General features: G+C 45.7%; 2 protein-coding genes across 3 annotated transcripts; one reads left to right on the forward strand and one right to left on the reverse strand.

Annotated features, from left to right (window-relative positions):
- The first annotated feature begins 7,275 nt into the window (after nucleotides 1-7,275).
- On the forward strand, nucleotides 7,276-11,216 carry LOC136450783 (uncharacterized). Of its 2 annotated transcripts, XM_066451400.1 has the most exons (3): nucleotides 7,453-7,591; nucleotides 9,023-9,126; nucleotides 10,039-11,216. In XM_066451400.1, exon 3 carries the CDS (start codon nucleotides 10,110-10,112, stop codon nucleotides 10,953-10,955), a length of 846 nt encoding a protein of 281 aa, XP_066307497.1. In that variant the 5' UTR covers nucleotides 7,453-7,591; nucleotides 9,023-9,126; nucleotides 10,039-10,109; the 3' UTR covers nucleotides 10,956-11,216. The 2 variants fall into 2 exon arrangements, with proteins under 2 accessions (XP_066307496.1, XP_066307497.1); XM_066451399.1 differs by lacking the exon at nucleotides 9,023-9,126 and having other exon boundaries at nucleotides 7,276-7,591.
- Nucleotides 11,217-12,016: 800 nt separating this feature from the next.
- Nucleotides 12,017-13,287, reverse strand: LOC136450785 (transcription factor DIVARICATA-like). The gene is made up of 2 exons (XM_066451401.1): nucleotides 12,758-13,287; nucleotides 12,017-12,519 (listed from the first exon to the last, which is right to left on the reverse strand). The coding sequence occupies exons 1-2, from the start codon at nucleotides 13,147-13,149 to the stop codon at nucleotides 12,336-12,338; spliced, it is 576 nt and encodes a 191-aa protein (XP_066307498.1). The 5' UTR covers nucleotides 13,150-13,287; the 3' UTR covers nucleotides 12,017-12,335.
- Between the last annotated feature and the right edge of the window lie 2,382 nt (nucleotides 13,288-15,669).

Here is a 15,669-nt window from a genome sequence, read left to right on the forward strand (position 1 = left end):
ATTTAACTAGAGAAAAAGAAAGTTTTTCCAGTAAATGTTTATTTCCTGGAAATTGATTAATGGATTAAAGAAAATAGAAAAAGCATTTTTCCCTGTGGATAAAATTCAAGGAAAAGAGAGTTTTTCCACAGCCAAAGAAATTGTTTATTCTCCAGTTAATTTGTACCAACGTAATATTTAATTGGAGAAAAAGAAAGTTTTTTCGCTGCTAAAGAAATTGGTGATTCTCCAGTTATTTTGAACCAATATGGTATTTAATTGGAGAAAAAGAGATTTGTCATGAATTACGATGTTGTTATTTTCTGACCAACGTTGTTAATAACAATATCGTAATGTTAATGATTTATGCATTGATTCTACTTCTGCCCAACGGTGATGTAGAATTAGTGTATAAGAACAGATGTTAATTTTAATGATTTATGCATTAATTCTATTTCTGCCCAACGGTGATGTTGAATTAGTGTATGAGAACAGTTGTAAAAGTTAATCATTTATGTATTAATTCTATTTCTGCCCAACGATGATGTAGAATTAGCGTGTAAGAACAATTATGAAAGTCAATGATTTATGCATTAATTCTATTTCTGCCCAACGGTGATGTGGAATTAGTGTATAAGAATAGTTGTATGTTAAGAAAAGTTTTGACCTGGTTTTCATCTTATCTAAGGTGGACTGGGTAGTCACCTCACCGTGTTCCACTGAGTTTGTGGCACCGGTGAGGGAGACAAAAGTGAATGATGCCATTTGGGCAACTAAAGAAAGGGATTTTGAATCCCAAAAGATATCCTATGGCTTTTGAGCATAGAAAGTGGGTCACTGCCAGCAAGAAATGTTTGGCTGTGATAAAGAACATGATTGAACCCGCAATTGTGGGCTTAATCCTAGAATGTGATACGGTCATCGAGTACCTCGATAGAATAAAGAGTCAGTTCACTGACACTTCAAAGACATATGCTACTCAGCTGATAAAGCAGCTGGTGACAGAGTGTAACTCTGGAAATGGTGGCATAAGAGAGCTCACGATACGTTGTCGAAATTATGGCACTATCGTTCAGGCCATATTTCGAGGGGGGGGATAGAAAGACAAGTTAAGAATGATGTTCTTCCTCCATTAAAGCTCTCATATTAAGAACAATGCAGAGAATGCATAAAAGAAAAGTATGCATAAAAGAAAAGTATGTAAAGAAAGATGCTAAATGAAGCGTAGGAATTTTATAGATTATTCACACAGACATCTGTGGTCAGTTTCCTATAAAGAGCGTGGATGGTTATGATCTATTCACAGATGATTACTCCCATTATGACTATATTTATCCAATCAAAGAAAGAAAAGATGTATTGGATAAATTTAAGATATTAAAGATTAAAGACAGTCAGGTCTGACCGTGGTGGAGTACTACGGTCGGCATACCCTAAAAGAATAGTATAGTAGCCCAGTATTCTATACCGGGCGAACCTCAGCAGAATAAAGTAGCTAAAAGAATCAATCGTACCCTGATGGATATGGTGGGCAGTATAATAATTTACTCCACCTTATAGTTGAGCCTGTGGATGGAGGCGTTAAAACCTCCATTCATATTCTCAATAGAGTATCAAGAAAGTCGGTGCTCAAAACACTGTATGAGTTGTGGACAGAAAGAACACTCTCACTTAACCACTTGCGTGTGTGGGGGGAGCCCTACTGAGGCTAAAGTGTTTAACCCAAACACTAGGAAGTTATATCCCAAAACAGTAAGTTGTCATTTATTTGGCTACATAGAAAAGTCAAAAGGTTTTCGTTTCTACTGTCCAAAGAGATATACAAAGTTTGTGGAAATAAGACATGCTGTCTTCCTAGAGGACCAATTGATGAGGGGGAGCATGGTAGCTCGAGAAATTGACCTTGAAGTGAAGCGGGTGTAAGCGCCCACTTCAATGATTCATGAGCCAATTTTCTCACTACCTGTTGTAGCTGCACCGACAGTGCTAGATACTATGGTGCCAGCACCTGTTGTTATTTCACCTGTAGCAACAATGAATGAAAATGAGGAACCTGTTCTTCAGGATTCTATAGAACCTACTGCCACACATGAGGGGGAGCAACAACAGCCTCAAACATAAGATATGCCAAAAGTGTAGGCCCCTAAAAGGTCTCAAAAAGTTAGAAAATCAGCTATTTCTGCTGATTATGAAGTGTATAACACTAAGTAATTTCAAATGGAGGATGATCCCACCTCATTTGAAGAAGCCATGAGAAGTGATCATTCATCAAAGTGGCTTGAGGCCATAGAAGATGAAATGAAAACAATGAATGTCAATAAAGTTTGGGATTTGAAAATAATTCCTAAAGGAGTCAAAACAGTAGGCTATAAATGGGTCTACAGAACAAAACTTGGCTCTCAAAGGAATATAGAGAAATATAAAGCGTGACTTGTGACAAAAGGCTATATGCAAAGAGAAGGGATTAATTACAATGAGATATTTTCTCCAGTCTCATGTAAAGTTTCCTTCAGAATCATAATGGCATTAGTGGCACATTACGATTGAAAATTACATCAGATGGATGTAAAGACGACATTTCTCAACGGAGACTTGGAGGAAAATGTTTACATGGCACAACCGAAGGGCTTTGTTATGGAAGGAAAAGAACGAATGGGATGCCGCCTAAAGAAATCCATTCATAGATTAAAACAAGTTTCAAGACAGTGGTACTTGAAGTTTGATCAAACAATAAAGAATTTTGGGTTTAAAAGAGAATATAGAGGACAATTGTGTCTATGCAAAGTTTAAGAATGGGAAGTTTATCTTCCTTGTCCTGTATGTAGATGATATCTTACTTGCTAGTAGTGATGTCAGTCTAATACTGGAGACAAAGAAATTTGATATGAAAGATCTTGGCGAAGCCTCGTTCGTTTTAGGGATCGAGATTCACCAAGATAAAAGAAAAAGGGTATAAGGACTGTCACAAAAGGCATACATGGAAAAGATCTTAAAGAAATTCAGTATGCACAAATGTAGTCCCTCACCTGCTTCTATAGTCAAGGGCGACAGATATGTGGATTTTCAATGCCCCAGGAACCAATATGAGCTTAATCGATAAAGTGAAAGTGGTTCCATATGCTTCAGCTATTGGAAGCTTGCAACATGCTCAAGTATGAACACGCCCTGACTTGACATTTGTTACCGGGTTTTACTTGGCAGATTCCAGAGGAACTCTGGAATAGAACATTGAAATTGATAAAGAAAGTCTTGCGTTATTTGCAAAGAACGAAAGGCCTCATGATGACATATAGAAGATCTGATTCACTCCACATGGTGGGATATTCAGATTCTGATTATACGAGAGTGAATGCATATCCAGACGTGGATTTTCTATCATCTCGTAAAGGGGAGCTATTTCATGGAAAAGCTCAAAGCAAACTGTCACTATATCGTCCACAATGTATAACGGTTTGTAGCATGTTATGAGGCAACGGGCAGGTGAACTAACTAACGAAGTTCATACCCGGTTTGAAGGTGGTTGACGACATCTATGGACCACTTAAAGTAATACTGCGATTATAATCTGGCAGTACAGTATGCTCACAACATAAGTCAAGTGGTGCTGCCAAACACATTGACATAGAGTATTATGTTGTGAAAGATAAGTCCGGGATCAAGTCATAAGTCTTGAGCATATGAGAACAGAAAGGATGCTCGCGGATCCGCTTACAAAAGGCTTACCACCCAACATGTTCGGAGGACATGGTGTTCAGAGAACATGTAGCTAGCTTGGGTTTAAGGAAAAGCCTAAAATATTCCTGGACAAAAGAAGGCCCAAAGATAAGTATCTATTTCAGAACAGAGTAGTAAGTTGTAGCTGTTAAGTATATCGGTAATGGACCGTGACGATGAGACATGCTCTATGAGCTAATCTGTAATGGAATGAACAAAAACAAATGATATGAAAGTGAAAGATGGAATGAGATCAAGGGGGAGAATGTTAGTTGATCTCCACCGATAGGCCCAACGGCCTATTGGGCCCTATCTCTGCTCCCTGATCGGGGGAGCCCAACCCTAATTCGGTTGGAGGGCCCCTGTCGCACAGCACACATAAAAAGAATGTGAGGGTGAGGGCTCGGACTATGAGGTTGACCGGAGCCGCCACACCCACCGAAAGAGAAACCCTAAACCGATCAAAAGACCGTGCTGCCAGCGACGGGATGTGCCCGCCACCACCACTGCCGTCGCCTGCAGGGTCATCGCCGGCACCACTGGACTTCTCTCCACCGCGTTGGACGACTCCTTCTATACCGCGGCACCGGCGTCTACGTTGCTGTGCCGCAAGGAGAAACGTTACCCAATCCTACGGTTACAGAGGTACACACACTTCGATTCTAACAAGGAAAACTATGCAGGCTAATCCAAGAAGTTTTTTCCACGCTTCTCCTTGCAACCATTAGGGCCTACTAACCACGTTTCGATCTTGTCTTGATGAGCGAAAAATGCATGCCAGCTAGATTCGCAGCTCATCTATACATACACGGGGCTCTAAAACGACTGACAGGATCTCGTAACATCTCACATCACTCTCCCAGCTACTGTTCGCACAGTATTCCTACGCACTGGAGAACTACGTGCCGATCGACTGGTACTGAACTGAACACAAAAGCAGCAGACACAAGCGTCATCGTGCATGTACCTGAACCTGAGACCTGACGTGCCAACGCCCCCCACTGAATCAAACGGCGACCCCGTTGCTAATCCTACTCTGGTGCTCTGCTTATAGGGTTACGGGTGTTTTCTCGGTTTACATGAGAAAGTATATTCTTAAGTCGAAATACACGGAGGCTGTTCTAGCCGTCGCGGATAAGAGTTTTTACTGAGGTCTGAGCGGATTATCGCGTCCGTGAATGGTGCAGGCACATAAATGAATACTGACTCGCTTGCCACGGCACGATCGGTAATCAAGCAGCGGGAAAAAAGACACAGCCGCGGCATGTGCTGGCCTTTATGCGTGGCCAGAGCCTTTGATTGAATTCCCAGGTAACTTTGGCTGTGTTTAGTTTGTGAATTTTGAGAATTTAGCTATCATAGCACTTTCGTTTTTATTTGGCAATTATTGTTTAATTATGGACTAATTAGGCTCAAAACGTTCGTCTCCCAATTTTTCAACCAAACTATGTAATTAGTTTTTTTCGTCTACATTTAATGCTCCATGCACGTATCGCAAGATTCGATGTGATGACTACTGTAACACTTTTTGAGAATTTTTTTTTTTATGTAAACAAGCACTTTGACGTGGGGTGGAACTGAAACGGCTGACGTACAGTGAACTGTACGCGCAGTCGGTGAGTCCAGTGCACGACCTGGTAAGCACGATCCGCGGGCGCTGCAACTGGTTCCAGAGGAATTGCGCGAGGCCTGGAACAACGTACCGTGACTCCGTGAGGCACGAACTTAAGTACTAAGTTCATGGTGGTCCAAGACCATCCAATATCTAAAGAAACTCTACTTCGTATAGACGTATACTCATAGGTTCCATATACTATTCATAGATGCATATATCGTACCTACAGACGTTAAGAACCATAAACTCGTTTAAGGACAGTCCCAATGCATAGTTTACATTGATAATTTCTAGAGGAGAGAAAATGCAATTAGCCAATTACATGTACCCAGGGCTGAATCCGGAGCAGGAATCAACCGACTCCAACGCCGCCACGCAATCATCTCGCTTGTCCCAGAGCTCGTTCACGCACATCAAGTCGTGGTCGCCATTTGGAATCGAAGTCGTCGAACCGCTTAAGCAATTCGTCGAACATTGTGCGGACGTTGGGATCCATCACCCTTCGCGAGCGCTGCAGCGGGGTAAAGTGATGGTGGTGATACGCCGACTCTAGCCCTCGTGACACCAAGACTCGACAGATCTGATACCAATGTTATCTCCGCGAATTTGCGGCGGAGATTTGGAAGTGGAGGTGTGAAGAACAGAGAACTGGGAAGAGGAGTAGCAGCCAACAGAGGTCCGGTTTAGGGTAGATTCTGTTCTCGGTTTACAGACTTCGTACTTATCCTCGACTCTATTGGGTTGGGTGGCGCAAATGTTACAGGCCCATTCTGGCCCAGCCATGCGAATGCTCCTGGACCTCTTCATCATTCCCCTTCTTGGCTTGGTCACGACTTCTAGGTCTCTCACATGAGGTGTGCTGACATCCTTTCCCCCTCCCCCCCTCCGAGATCCTACATGTCCCCATGCCGGTGCGTCGGGGAAGCTTTGTTGAATGGCGACCACTTCTTCCCATGTAGCTAGGCATTCATAGAGGCCTGACCACTTGATCAGGAGCTGGGGTATAGAGCCATTGCGACGGGGATGAAGGCGATGTTGTAGAACTTGCTCCGGCACCTCCAGAGCATCGCCAGGGTCAGGAAGCTCAAAGGAAATTAGTGAAGCTGTCACAGATGCCAGCTTCAGAAAGCGAGACCTGGAAGACTAGGTGGATGGAGGAAGACGGAGGCAGTTGTAGTTTGTAGGCAACATCTCCGATCTTGGCGATGATCTTGAAGGGGCTGAAGTACTTCAAGCAGAGCCTGTGGTGGGAGCGTGGCGGCAACGACGACTGGACATAGGTTTGCATGCGAAGGTCAAGTTCTTTCATATTAGGTTAGATCATGAGTCGAAAATCATGGCCCGAATCCGACTCAGTGCACTGTTGGGGCATATCGTGTTTTTTGGGTGAAATTATGTTAGGTGACCCATAATCAGGTAACTGTCTTTAATGGATGACCTATATGGACACCCAAATCCAAAATAGGTCTTGGATGGTACTGTATTAGCCTTCAGTAGAGTACCTATACGCGAGACATATTTTGGGTTGCAGCAGAGACACAACCCAAATATGATTATCCTCTCTCGTGGAGACTCATTTGCAGAAAGAGTTCTCTTTTGGATCATGCTATTGGTGAAGAATAAAAAAATAGGTATTGAATTATTTACCTGTAACAGTACCTAAATGAGAAATGAGTCTTGTATTTTGGATGACGAGTTCTTCATCTGGCCCCTAAAAAAAAGTTCTTCACCCGGCGCGCGGGCCAGCGCAGCAATGTCGCGCACAAGTTTGTCGTGGAAATTCTTTTCTTTTCTTTTTAAAGAAATTCTCGTGGAAATTCTAAGCGGCTTCACTGTTCGCCCGTCGGCATCCTTATTTCACGGGCTTACATGGGGCCAACATATTCTGGGCTTTAGAAGCCTAGCCCGTCATAACATATTCATGGGCTGTAGAAGCCTAGCCCGTTATAAACTCTCGCAGGCCTCCGAGAACGCGAGAAGAATCTAGCCATCTCGTCTCACCTTTTTTTTTTTTAACTCTCCAAGCAAACAAAGAAAAGAATAAGCAAGAAAATAAAAAAGAAAGCTAGGCAGAGAAGAGGAAAAGGAGGAGGGGTGGCCAGGTGGTGGGGGGCGGCGTCGAGACAAAGGGGAAGTAGTGGCCTGGGCGTGCCGGCGCGGAGGAGGGGGTGGTGATGGAGAAGGGCGCGGGCACGCGGCGGCGGCGGCTGGTGGAAAGGGGATCGGATCGCCTCGCCTTCATCACCGGCCAGACGCGCAGCCTCTCCTGCGACCCGATTCCAGGTAACCCGAGGGAAAGAATCCGGCAATCCCCAAATCGCCTTTGCCCTCGGCTCTTGTAATTGTAGCTCCTCTCGTGTCTGAGTCCAGATTTAATTAGACTCCACGTAGTAGTTTAGGGCATTTGAATCTGCCTTCTGGAACTCCAAATTCGTGGGTATGTTGATTAGCAAACCCGTGTGGCCTGGCTTGCAGTATATGCATGCCCTGTAGAGATCTCCGATTTATTTTGAATTCTCCGACGAGACATGGTAGCTGCTGTAGTTATGATATTTGGAAGCGATGGCAGCCTTAGTTACATTTGCGTTTTGTGGGATTACTGGATCACGGGTCGGGAGGAAAGGTGATAAGGGAAATTGTGGCTTAGAATGTCGACAGCAGAAATCTGGGAATTCTCCAAAACCCCACTAAATATCAGTCACTGCCACCCAATCTGGGAATTCTCCAAAACCCCATATATTAGTCAACTTGGTTTGTTGGCCGTTTGGGACACTCATAAGCCATAACAAAATTTATTGGCATTTTGTAGCTGTGCTCCTGTGTATCTTCTGGTTTGCTGCCAAGTTTGTTGATATATCGTGCCACTTTTTTTTGAATGAAACTGGTGGTATGCCCTGCCCCTACAGATTATACTAATATATGGAAGTAGTTTGTACAAACAACAAAAAGAAACAAGCGGCAAAAAGGAATAAAACCAGGGGGTTAAGGAAATATCTCTAGCCATTCTGTGATCTTGGGGAAGTACTTTTGTTTTGGTCTGCCGATAAACAATTTTTCCAAATTGGAATGTGTCGGTTAGACTTGGTTGAAGATATAGCTGTTCCTGCATGCAAATGGTCCAACGCACAAGGATAATGACCGAATGATGAAAGGCACCGACAAAGATACTTTGAAGTCAAGAGTTTTGGTAATTTCGTGCCACCTTATTCTGAAGCAAGTTGTCATTGCATTGCTGTGAACTGTTTACTTCTTCTCTATTCATTGAAACTGGCACCCATACCGGTTCGTTCAATTTTTTTTTTCTGTGAACCATTTGCCTAGCCATTAGACTGCTTATTACATGGTGAGAGGTCAGTTCATCATATCAAGAAGCATGTGGAATTTTAGCAGAAAATTACTTTTATTATATCATTACAGAAGCTGCACTGCGAGCACCTCCAACCGAGTGATCTCAGTCTGCACTTCACAAAACAGTCAATCTTTGACTACTGCTCATTTTAGTCACGGCTGGAGCTGCCTTATGGACTCACAGTTTGCTGTTATTTTCTTTTTTAATTATTAGAAGTTGTCATGGGTGATGTTCTTTGGCTAATCTTCTTTTTTTTCAGAAACTTCTGTGCAGAAATAACATCTTGATGTATTTAGATGTCTAAAAGCCTTTGCGACCAACATATGAAATTGAGCACACTTTTGATGTATATTATTTTGGATCAGATGATGCATAGCTTGAAAATCTGTCTAGTTGTGTCAGCACATTGAGTGACAATGAAGTCAGACATATGCTTGTTGGGAAATTGCCACAGAGAAAATAAGGCAAGGTTGTATTCCTCATGGCTGCCTGTATTGCTCCAGGGATTTATATAAGTTATTAGGCAGTCATTTAGGGAAGTGTTGACACTTGGTAACTTCCATTTTGATCAGCCACTCTGGGTTTTACCTGGTACATATAAATTCCAAAAATGGACATCCTTTACTGATTAGGGCCCGTTTGGATCCTTGGAATTGAATTCATTCTAATAATTACAATTTAGGCATAGATTAATTAGAAGGGCGGGCCTGGTGTAAGCGGTAGAGTCTTACCGCCTGTGACCGGAAGGTCCCGAGTTCGAGTCGCGGTCTCCTCGCATTGCACAGGCGAGGGTAAGACTTGCCACTGACACCCTTCCCCAGACCCCGCATAGAGCGGGAGCTCTCTGCACTGGGTACGCCCTTTTTTTTAGGCATAGATTAATTAAGCTAATATAGTTGTATATAGAATATATTTGTATATTTATTGTTAGGCATACAAGGGACATACTTATATGTTGCATTTCTATTGTAGGGAAGTGAGTTGAAGAGTGCGCTATAAATTGGAGAATAGAATTATAGCATAGTGATCTATAGAATCTATTTCCATCTCCCATCCTATGAATTTGAGATAGGCTTATTTGTGAGCTTGGGAATGTTATGGAATGTCAAATTCCAAGCCAAATAGCCTAATCCATTATGTAGATTTCAATTCCTCCAAAATGAAGGGATCCAAACGGCCCGTTAGATAATTTTCTTTTGATTTTCCCTGTCCATTCTTGTAATATACCTATCATAACATAACTTGTCACCTGTATGTATCCACGTTTCAGTTGCCCTAAAATTTATTTGTTTATCATGTTCTTGAGCGATGAAATTTAATCATATTACTGAAGTGCTAAGTAAATATTGATGGTTGATTAGAATTGTACGCTATTCTGCAGATTCACCGCTTCGTTCAGAGTTTGAAGGTGGCACTGATGATGAGAAGTTCAGCGACAGAAATCAGTCGCAGATGTCAGAACCTAGCGATCTTGTACCTGAATTTCAACGTCCTGGTACTCGCCAAGGAGTCAAGGCTAGAACCTTAAGCTATGATGATCTGGTACCTGAATTTCAACGAGCTGATGGTCGCCGAGAAATCAAGGCTAGTACATTGAGCTATGAAGATGAACTTTTCCGCAAATTTAAAACGGGCAGTGCAGTCCCTGAAATTCAGCCAGTAAATCAAACGCCTTTGCCTACTCATGATCAGGAAACTGTTAGTAAGAATACAAGCCATGATGGAGGTAGTAAGAATACAAGTCATGTTGGAGTCAGTAAGAATACTAGTCATGATGGAGTTAGTAAGAATACTAGTCATGATGGAGTGGCAAGTGTCCAACCTAGCAGAGAAGTGGAAATGAGACGCAGATCTGCACCTCCAAGCCAGTCGAGCCAAGCGGACAATTCAGGTTGGTCTGTGGAAACTCTGAAGGAACTTTTAGACTTCACACCACAGGAGATAATCAAGGCCATATCCGCGACTGAGAGTAACCGTTTCTTCGCATCTGTCGCCATTGCTTTCATGGTGGTTCTTTCAAACTGGGGCCTGGACATTGGTGGCGCGATCACCAGAGTATTAGTTGGTACAAGGCCGCTTCTATTTCTCATTATAACCAACATCACCATTGTCTTCACATTGTTGATGGAGAACAAGGACCCCAATGTGAGAAGCAGACCGGTTGGCACCAATCTGGGTTCTGCTGATAGCTTAGGGCAGATGCTAGAGATCGGGTTGCTGCTACAGAAAGCCCTAGGTGCTCTGTTGATTGACTGCAGCGTTTGTGCTGTTATTATGATCTGCTTTCATGGATTCTGAGGGAGCCTAGGTAGAAGTTTCACAGAAACATTTGTAAATCTTTTTGTTCCATGTTCTGTACCGCATCGTTTTGCTACTGTTATTCAATTTTGTAGCATCTCATTTTGGCTGAGTTTTAATTTATGTACTCCTGTTTCTGTTTTCTGAGCGTCTGTAGTTAATTAGAGATTACTTGAACCAGGTCAATGGGATACATGCTACAGAGTAGTTTTGGTGACCTTGTAACTTGATTATTATGACGAAACAGTCACTTATACAGCATTTTTTACCAACAAAGAAGAAATTATCAACTGTGCGTCTAGTCTCTGTTCCAAGAGCGTAAATTTATTCTGCAAGCATGTGGCATAAGTTGTTTATGCTGCAAGCGTTTGACATAAGTTGTCGAGCATGAATGGATGATGACGATGACACGATGACAAAGAAACTTCTGCTACTTGTGATGTACTAGGTTCAGTGCATGGCGGTGGGCTTAAGACAAAATAGAAGCACGAGAGTTGGGCACTGACAAGTGTCGTGAAGTAGCTAACCACGTGCCGTTCAAGCCCTGGAGCCCCGCCGCCCGTCTCGTCGTCATCGACCGAGCTACCGCGAGCTCCAAGCACTTGTGACACATGTTGGCCACCTGCGTGTGCATCGCCTGTTTCCTTTGGAAGGAACGCCCCCGAACAACAACTGTGCAAGTTTATCCAGTCCACCTTCGACACCGCACGCCGGCGTATATATAAAACTATAATAAAACCACCATCGATGAAACCATATACTAACAGTGACTCGTGCATTGATCTGCATCCGCCTAAACTCGACACGACGTTGCCACGTCAGACTCCATTAGATGTTTCAACTCCTAATTCTATTTTACCTGACTACGAGTAAGGCCGCGTTTAGATCCAAAATTTTTTTTAGATTTCGGCTACTGTAGCACTTTTGTTTGTATTCTGCAATTAGTGTCTAATTATAGACTAATTAGGTTCGAAAGTTTCGTCTTACGATTTCTCACCCAACTGTGTAATTAGTTTTTTTTCGTCTATATTTAGTACTCCATGCATGTGCCGCAAGATTCAATGTGATAGGTACTGCGTAAAAATTTTTGAGAACTAAACAGGCCCTAAGCCTAAACCATGTGCTAGCAGCTGACTGGAACTCACTGCCTCTGTTTCTCACATCGTCCAGTCGTCAGCGGCAAAGCATAGACCCATGGCAACTAGCTAAGGATTAGCTCTAATTTAAGATTAGTATAAACAACTAGCAGCGTAATGTACATGTCATGGAACTAGTGGTCCTACTTGGCTACTTGTTTCTTCTATGCTGATCCTGAGATGAGTGGCTGTCGCGATTTGATCAAAGCAGGGCCGGGAGCGCGCGTCGCCGTCGGCGGCCAGGTCAAGGGGTGGTGATGTCGTGGATGCTCTTGCGCTTGGAGTCCCGGCTGGCCGGGTTGAGCTGCCGGTTGAAGTACTTCTGCGCGTGGCTGGCCACCTGCGTCGGCGTCCGCGTCCGCACCGAGAAGCGCGAGATGTTACGCCAGTCCCCGCGGCCGTACTTCTCCAGCCCTTGAAGAAACAGCCTGCAAAGACGCAACGTAACGCAGCGAAAAAGACGCGTTAATTTTCAACAAGGAGGAAAAAAACTGTCTGCGACGTGTGGCTGGCGACTGGGACCCACGCGCCAGCTGGGAAGAACTCCTAGGCTTCTCCGCTCGACAAGCCAATGCGGGAAGGTGATGTCTAGAATACCCTAAAATCAATTCCATGGAACCACGCCTCGCCGCGGACGAGCTGAGATCGGAACTCGGAAGTAATTACCTGTGCTCTTCCTCGCTCCAGGGTATCCCGGGGCGCCGGCCCTCGCGGCGCGCCCGGTCAGTACCGCCGGCGCGGCGGCCGGGCCCGCCCTGGACTTGGTCGGCGTCGTCGGCGTCCCAGCAGCTGGGCACATCGACCGCGCCGCGCTCGATGAGGTCGACGTCGGCGACGAGCGCCTCGTAGTGCTCCCAGGCCTCCCGCGGCGTGCGGCCGGGGAGCTGCGCCGCGACGAGCGCCCAGCGGTCGGGCGCGTGCTCGGGCCACATCACCAGCGCGGTCTCGAACACCTTGTCCTCCGCCTTGCTCCATGGCCGCGCAGCCGCGGCCGCCACCGTCGGCGGCCCCGCCGCGTGGATGCCGCTGCTGCTGTGGTAGCGGTGGTGGAACTCCATGCCCCGTCGACTCAACTCAACTCCTCTGCTCGACACGATCGCTGTGTTGCGTTGCGTGCGTGGTGTTGTTGCTGGCTCGTTGTGGTTGTGGACAAACGGACGGACGGATGATGGGTCGGCGGCGCCGTGTGCCGTTGGTTTTCTCCGCGTGGGAACGGGATTTATAAAGATTCGGGTAGTGTGGGCCGGTGAGGTGAACGGAACCGTACACGGGACCTGGGGAATCAGATCAATCCCGCGGCCGCGGGGCTTGGGGGTACCCGTTTGGGTTTGTTGGGTGCGTCCACACGTTTTGGGCGTGCGCTCGGGGTGGGGGCTGGGTCCGAATTTTTTATAATTTAGCTCTTTTTATTTTTTTTTAAAATTTTTCACAAATAGACTCCTGGTGGAAAGAATTTAGAAAATAGACCCTTAGCTCGGGACTATTGATGCTGGCGCCGAGCTAACACGTCTCGGCGTCCCTGACGCCGTGGTCCTGGGCTCGGTGGATGACATGGCACGGGGCTCGGCGCCGGTCACTATGGTGCCGAGCTCGGTGCCGTAGATCTTGGCGTCGAGCTCGGCGCCTACCTATGCCCCGCGCCTCTCTTCGTCTCTTTCTCTTCCTCTCTCACCCGGGCAGACCGAGCCGAGGTTCGTCGCCGTCGCCGCCGTCCGCGCCCGCGCCAGCGCCCGCCACCGCCGCCTCCACCGGCCGCCCTCGCCCGCACCACGCCCGCGGCCGCGCCACCGCGCCACTGTCGGCCCGCCGCCACCCATTGCCGCCCCACCGCCGCACCCGCGCCACCGCGCCCGTGCCCGCGCCCCGAGGCCGCCTAGCGCCACCGCGGCCGTCCCACGCCTCGCCGCCGCCGCCGCGCCGCGGCCATTGCCCCTCCGCCCGCGCTCCGGTCCCCTGACCGGTTCCTGCTCCCGCGCCGCGCCCTCTCCTCGCCTTGGCCTTGCCCCGCCTTGTCGCCCTCCACCGCCGGCCTCGCCACCTACAGCGACCGCCTATGCCACCGCCGGCCCGGATCGTCTATTTGACCCACGCCCATCGTTCGCTGCGACTCCGTCGACGTCCACGGATCAGTCGTTGGAAAGGTAAAAATTATGAATATGCAATGTACGTACTTAGTTAGCATTTGTTATTTACTAGTTAATGTGATCTAATGAGATATATATGTAGATAGATAGAAACATAAATACATATGTACATAGATATAGTTAGATAGCTACTTAGATATGTAGTTACATATTTAGTTAACTAAATATGATCTAGCTATTTAGTCAGTACACTGTATATATATGTAGTTATTATCTTATTTACTTTGTTTGTAGTTAAAAAAAGTACTTGTTAGGTACTATCTATCGTCTAGTTTGGACTAAAGAACATGTGTTTCGTTACGTGTTTGAACTAGATGGACAACCTAGTGACCATATATCATGGAGGCACCGTTGAAAGCGATCGCTATGGATATGTTGAGTTTGTTGACATACAAAGCGTGTCTGTACTATTCAATGATAGACCTTCATTTAGTGAGATGGTTGCAAGGGCTCGGGAGGAGCAGCATTGCCTTGGAGATGATAGCATTGCAGTTGATGGTGTACTGCACCTAGGTTGTCCTCCCAACATCTTTAGGCGAATGATCTCAATTGGTTGTGCGGAACACTGAGAGAACTATGTGAGATCGGCTATGAAGAGCCAGCTGCAATGTTTGGACGTGGTTGTGCGTCGGGTGTTAGTTGATCCCATCCCTCGTGGGTTTACCCTAGCAATAGATCAGCAGGCACACATCGACCCTCCTGTTCCCGAACCTTATCTGTATGTGGAGATTACACCTACGGTTCTCGATGCTCAATCTGTCCCGAATACGGTAGTTGGAGATGGTTGTCAGACTCATGTTTCCGTGGTAAATCCTCCTTATGAGATTCCTTTGACACAGAATCATCCGAGTAAGTGTCTTAACCGCATGGTTTTTGGGAGCTTACCCTGTTCCTTACATCTATTTCTTCCATTCTTTCCTTATTTCTCTACTTATCTTGCAGGAGACATTCCTGAGAATGTGGATGTACCCCCTGTTGCTGCGCAAGTGAACTTTGGAGATGGATTCCGTGGCTCCAATAGTGTTGAAATTATGCATGAATCAGAGCCATATGAGATGACTAGGGCTCTTGATTCTGATGATGATCGCCTTGTTGGAGAGCTGATGGAGAGTGATATTGAGATGATGGGGCGTATCTTTCCCAGCCACCGTGATCCTAGAGTTCATGAGTTCAGCGATCTTACTCATTCCGATCAGGCGTTTGCAGAAGGACATGATGATGAGCTCCTAGAAGCTCCTGAGGCCTGTCCTAACATGGTAATTGAGAATGGGAGGGTGTTCAATGACCTCCCTGCTTTGAAGAGGTGGTTGTAGGCTTTTGCAGTGATACAAAAGAGACCTTACAAGGTATTGCATTCATATGTGGAGCGCCATTACACAGTTGTGTGTGACAAGGAACGCTGCCCATGGAGGATTTATGCAAGGAAGCAACAGG

This window comes from Miscanthus floridulus, chromosome 5 (assembly GCF_019320115.1).
Source record: "Miscanthus floridulus cultivar M001 chromosome 5, ASM1932011v1, whole genome shotgun sequence".
Lineage (NCBI taxonomy): Eukaryota > Viridiplantae > Streptophyta > Magnoliopsida > Poales > Poaceae > Miscanthus > Miscanthus floridulus.

Coding starts and splice junctions, on each gene's coding strand:
- LOC136450783 (XM_066451399.1), top strand. CDS start 7,483: ATGGAGAAGGGCGCGGGCACGCGGCGGCGGCGGCTGGTGGAAAGGGGA. Junction 7,592..10,038: donor CTCCTGCGACCCGATTCCAG/GTAACCCGAGGG, acceptor GCTATTCTGCAG/ATTCACCGCTTCGTTCAGAG.
- LOC136450785 (XM_066451401.1), bottom strand. CDS start 13,149: ATGGAGTTCCACCACCGCTACCACAGCAGCAGCGGCATCCACGCGGCG. Junction 12,520..12,757: donor TGGAGCGAGGAAGAGCACAG/GTAATTACTTCC, acceptor GCGTCTTTGCAG/GCTGTTTCTTCAAGGGCTGG.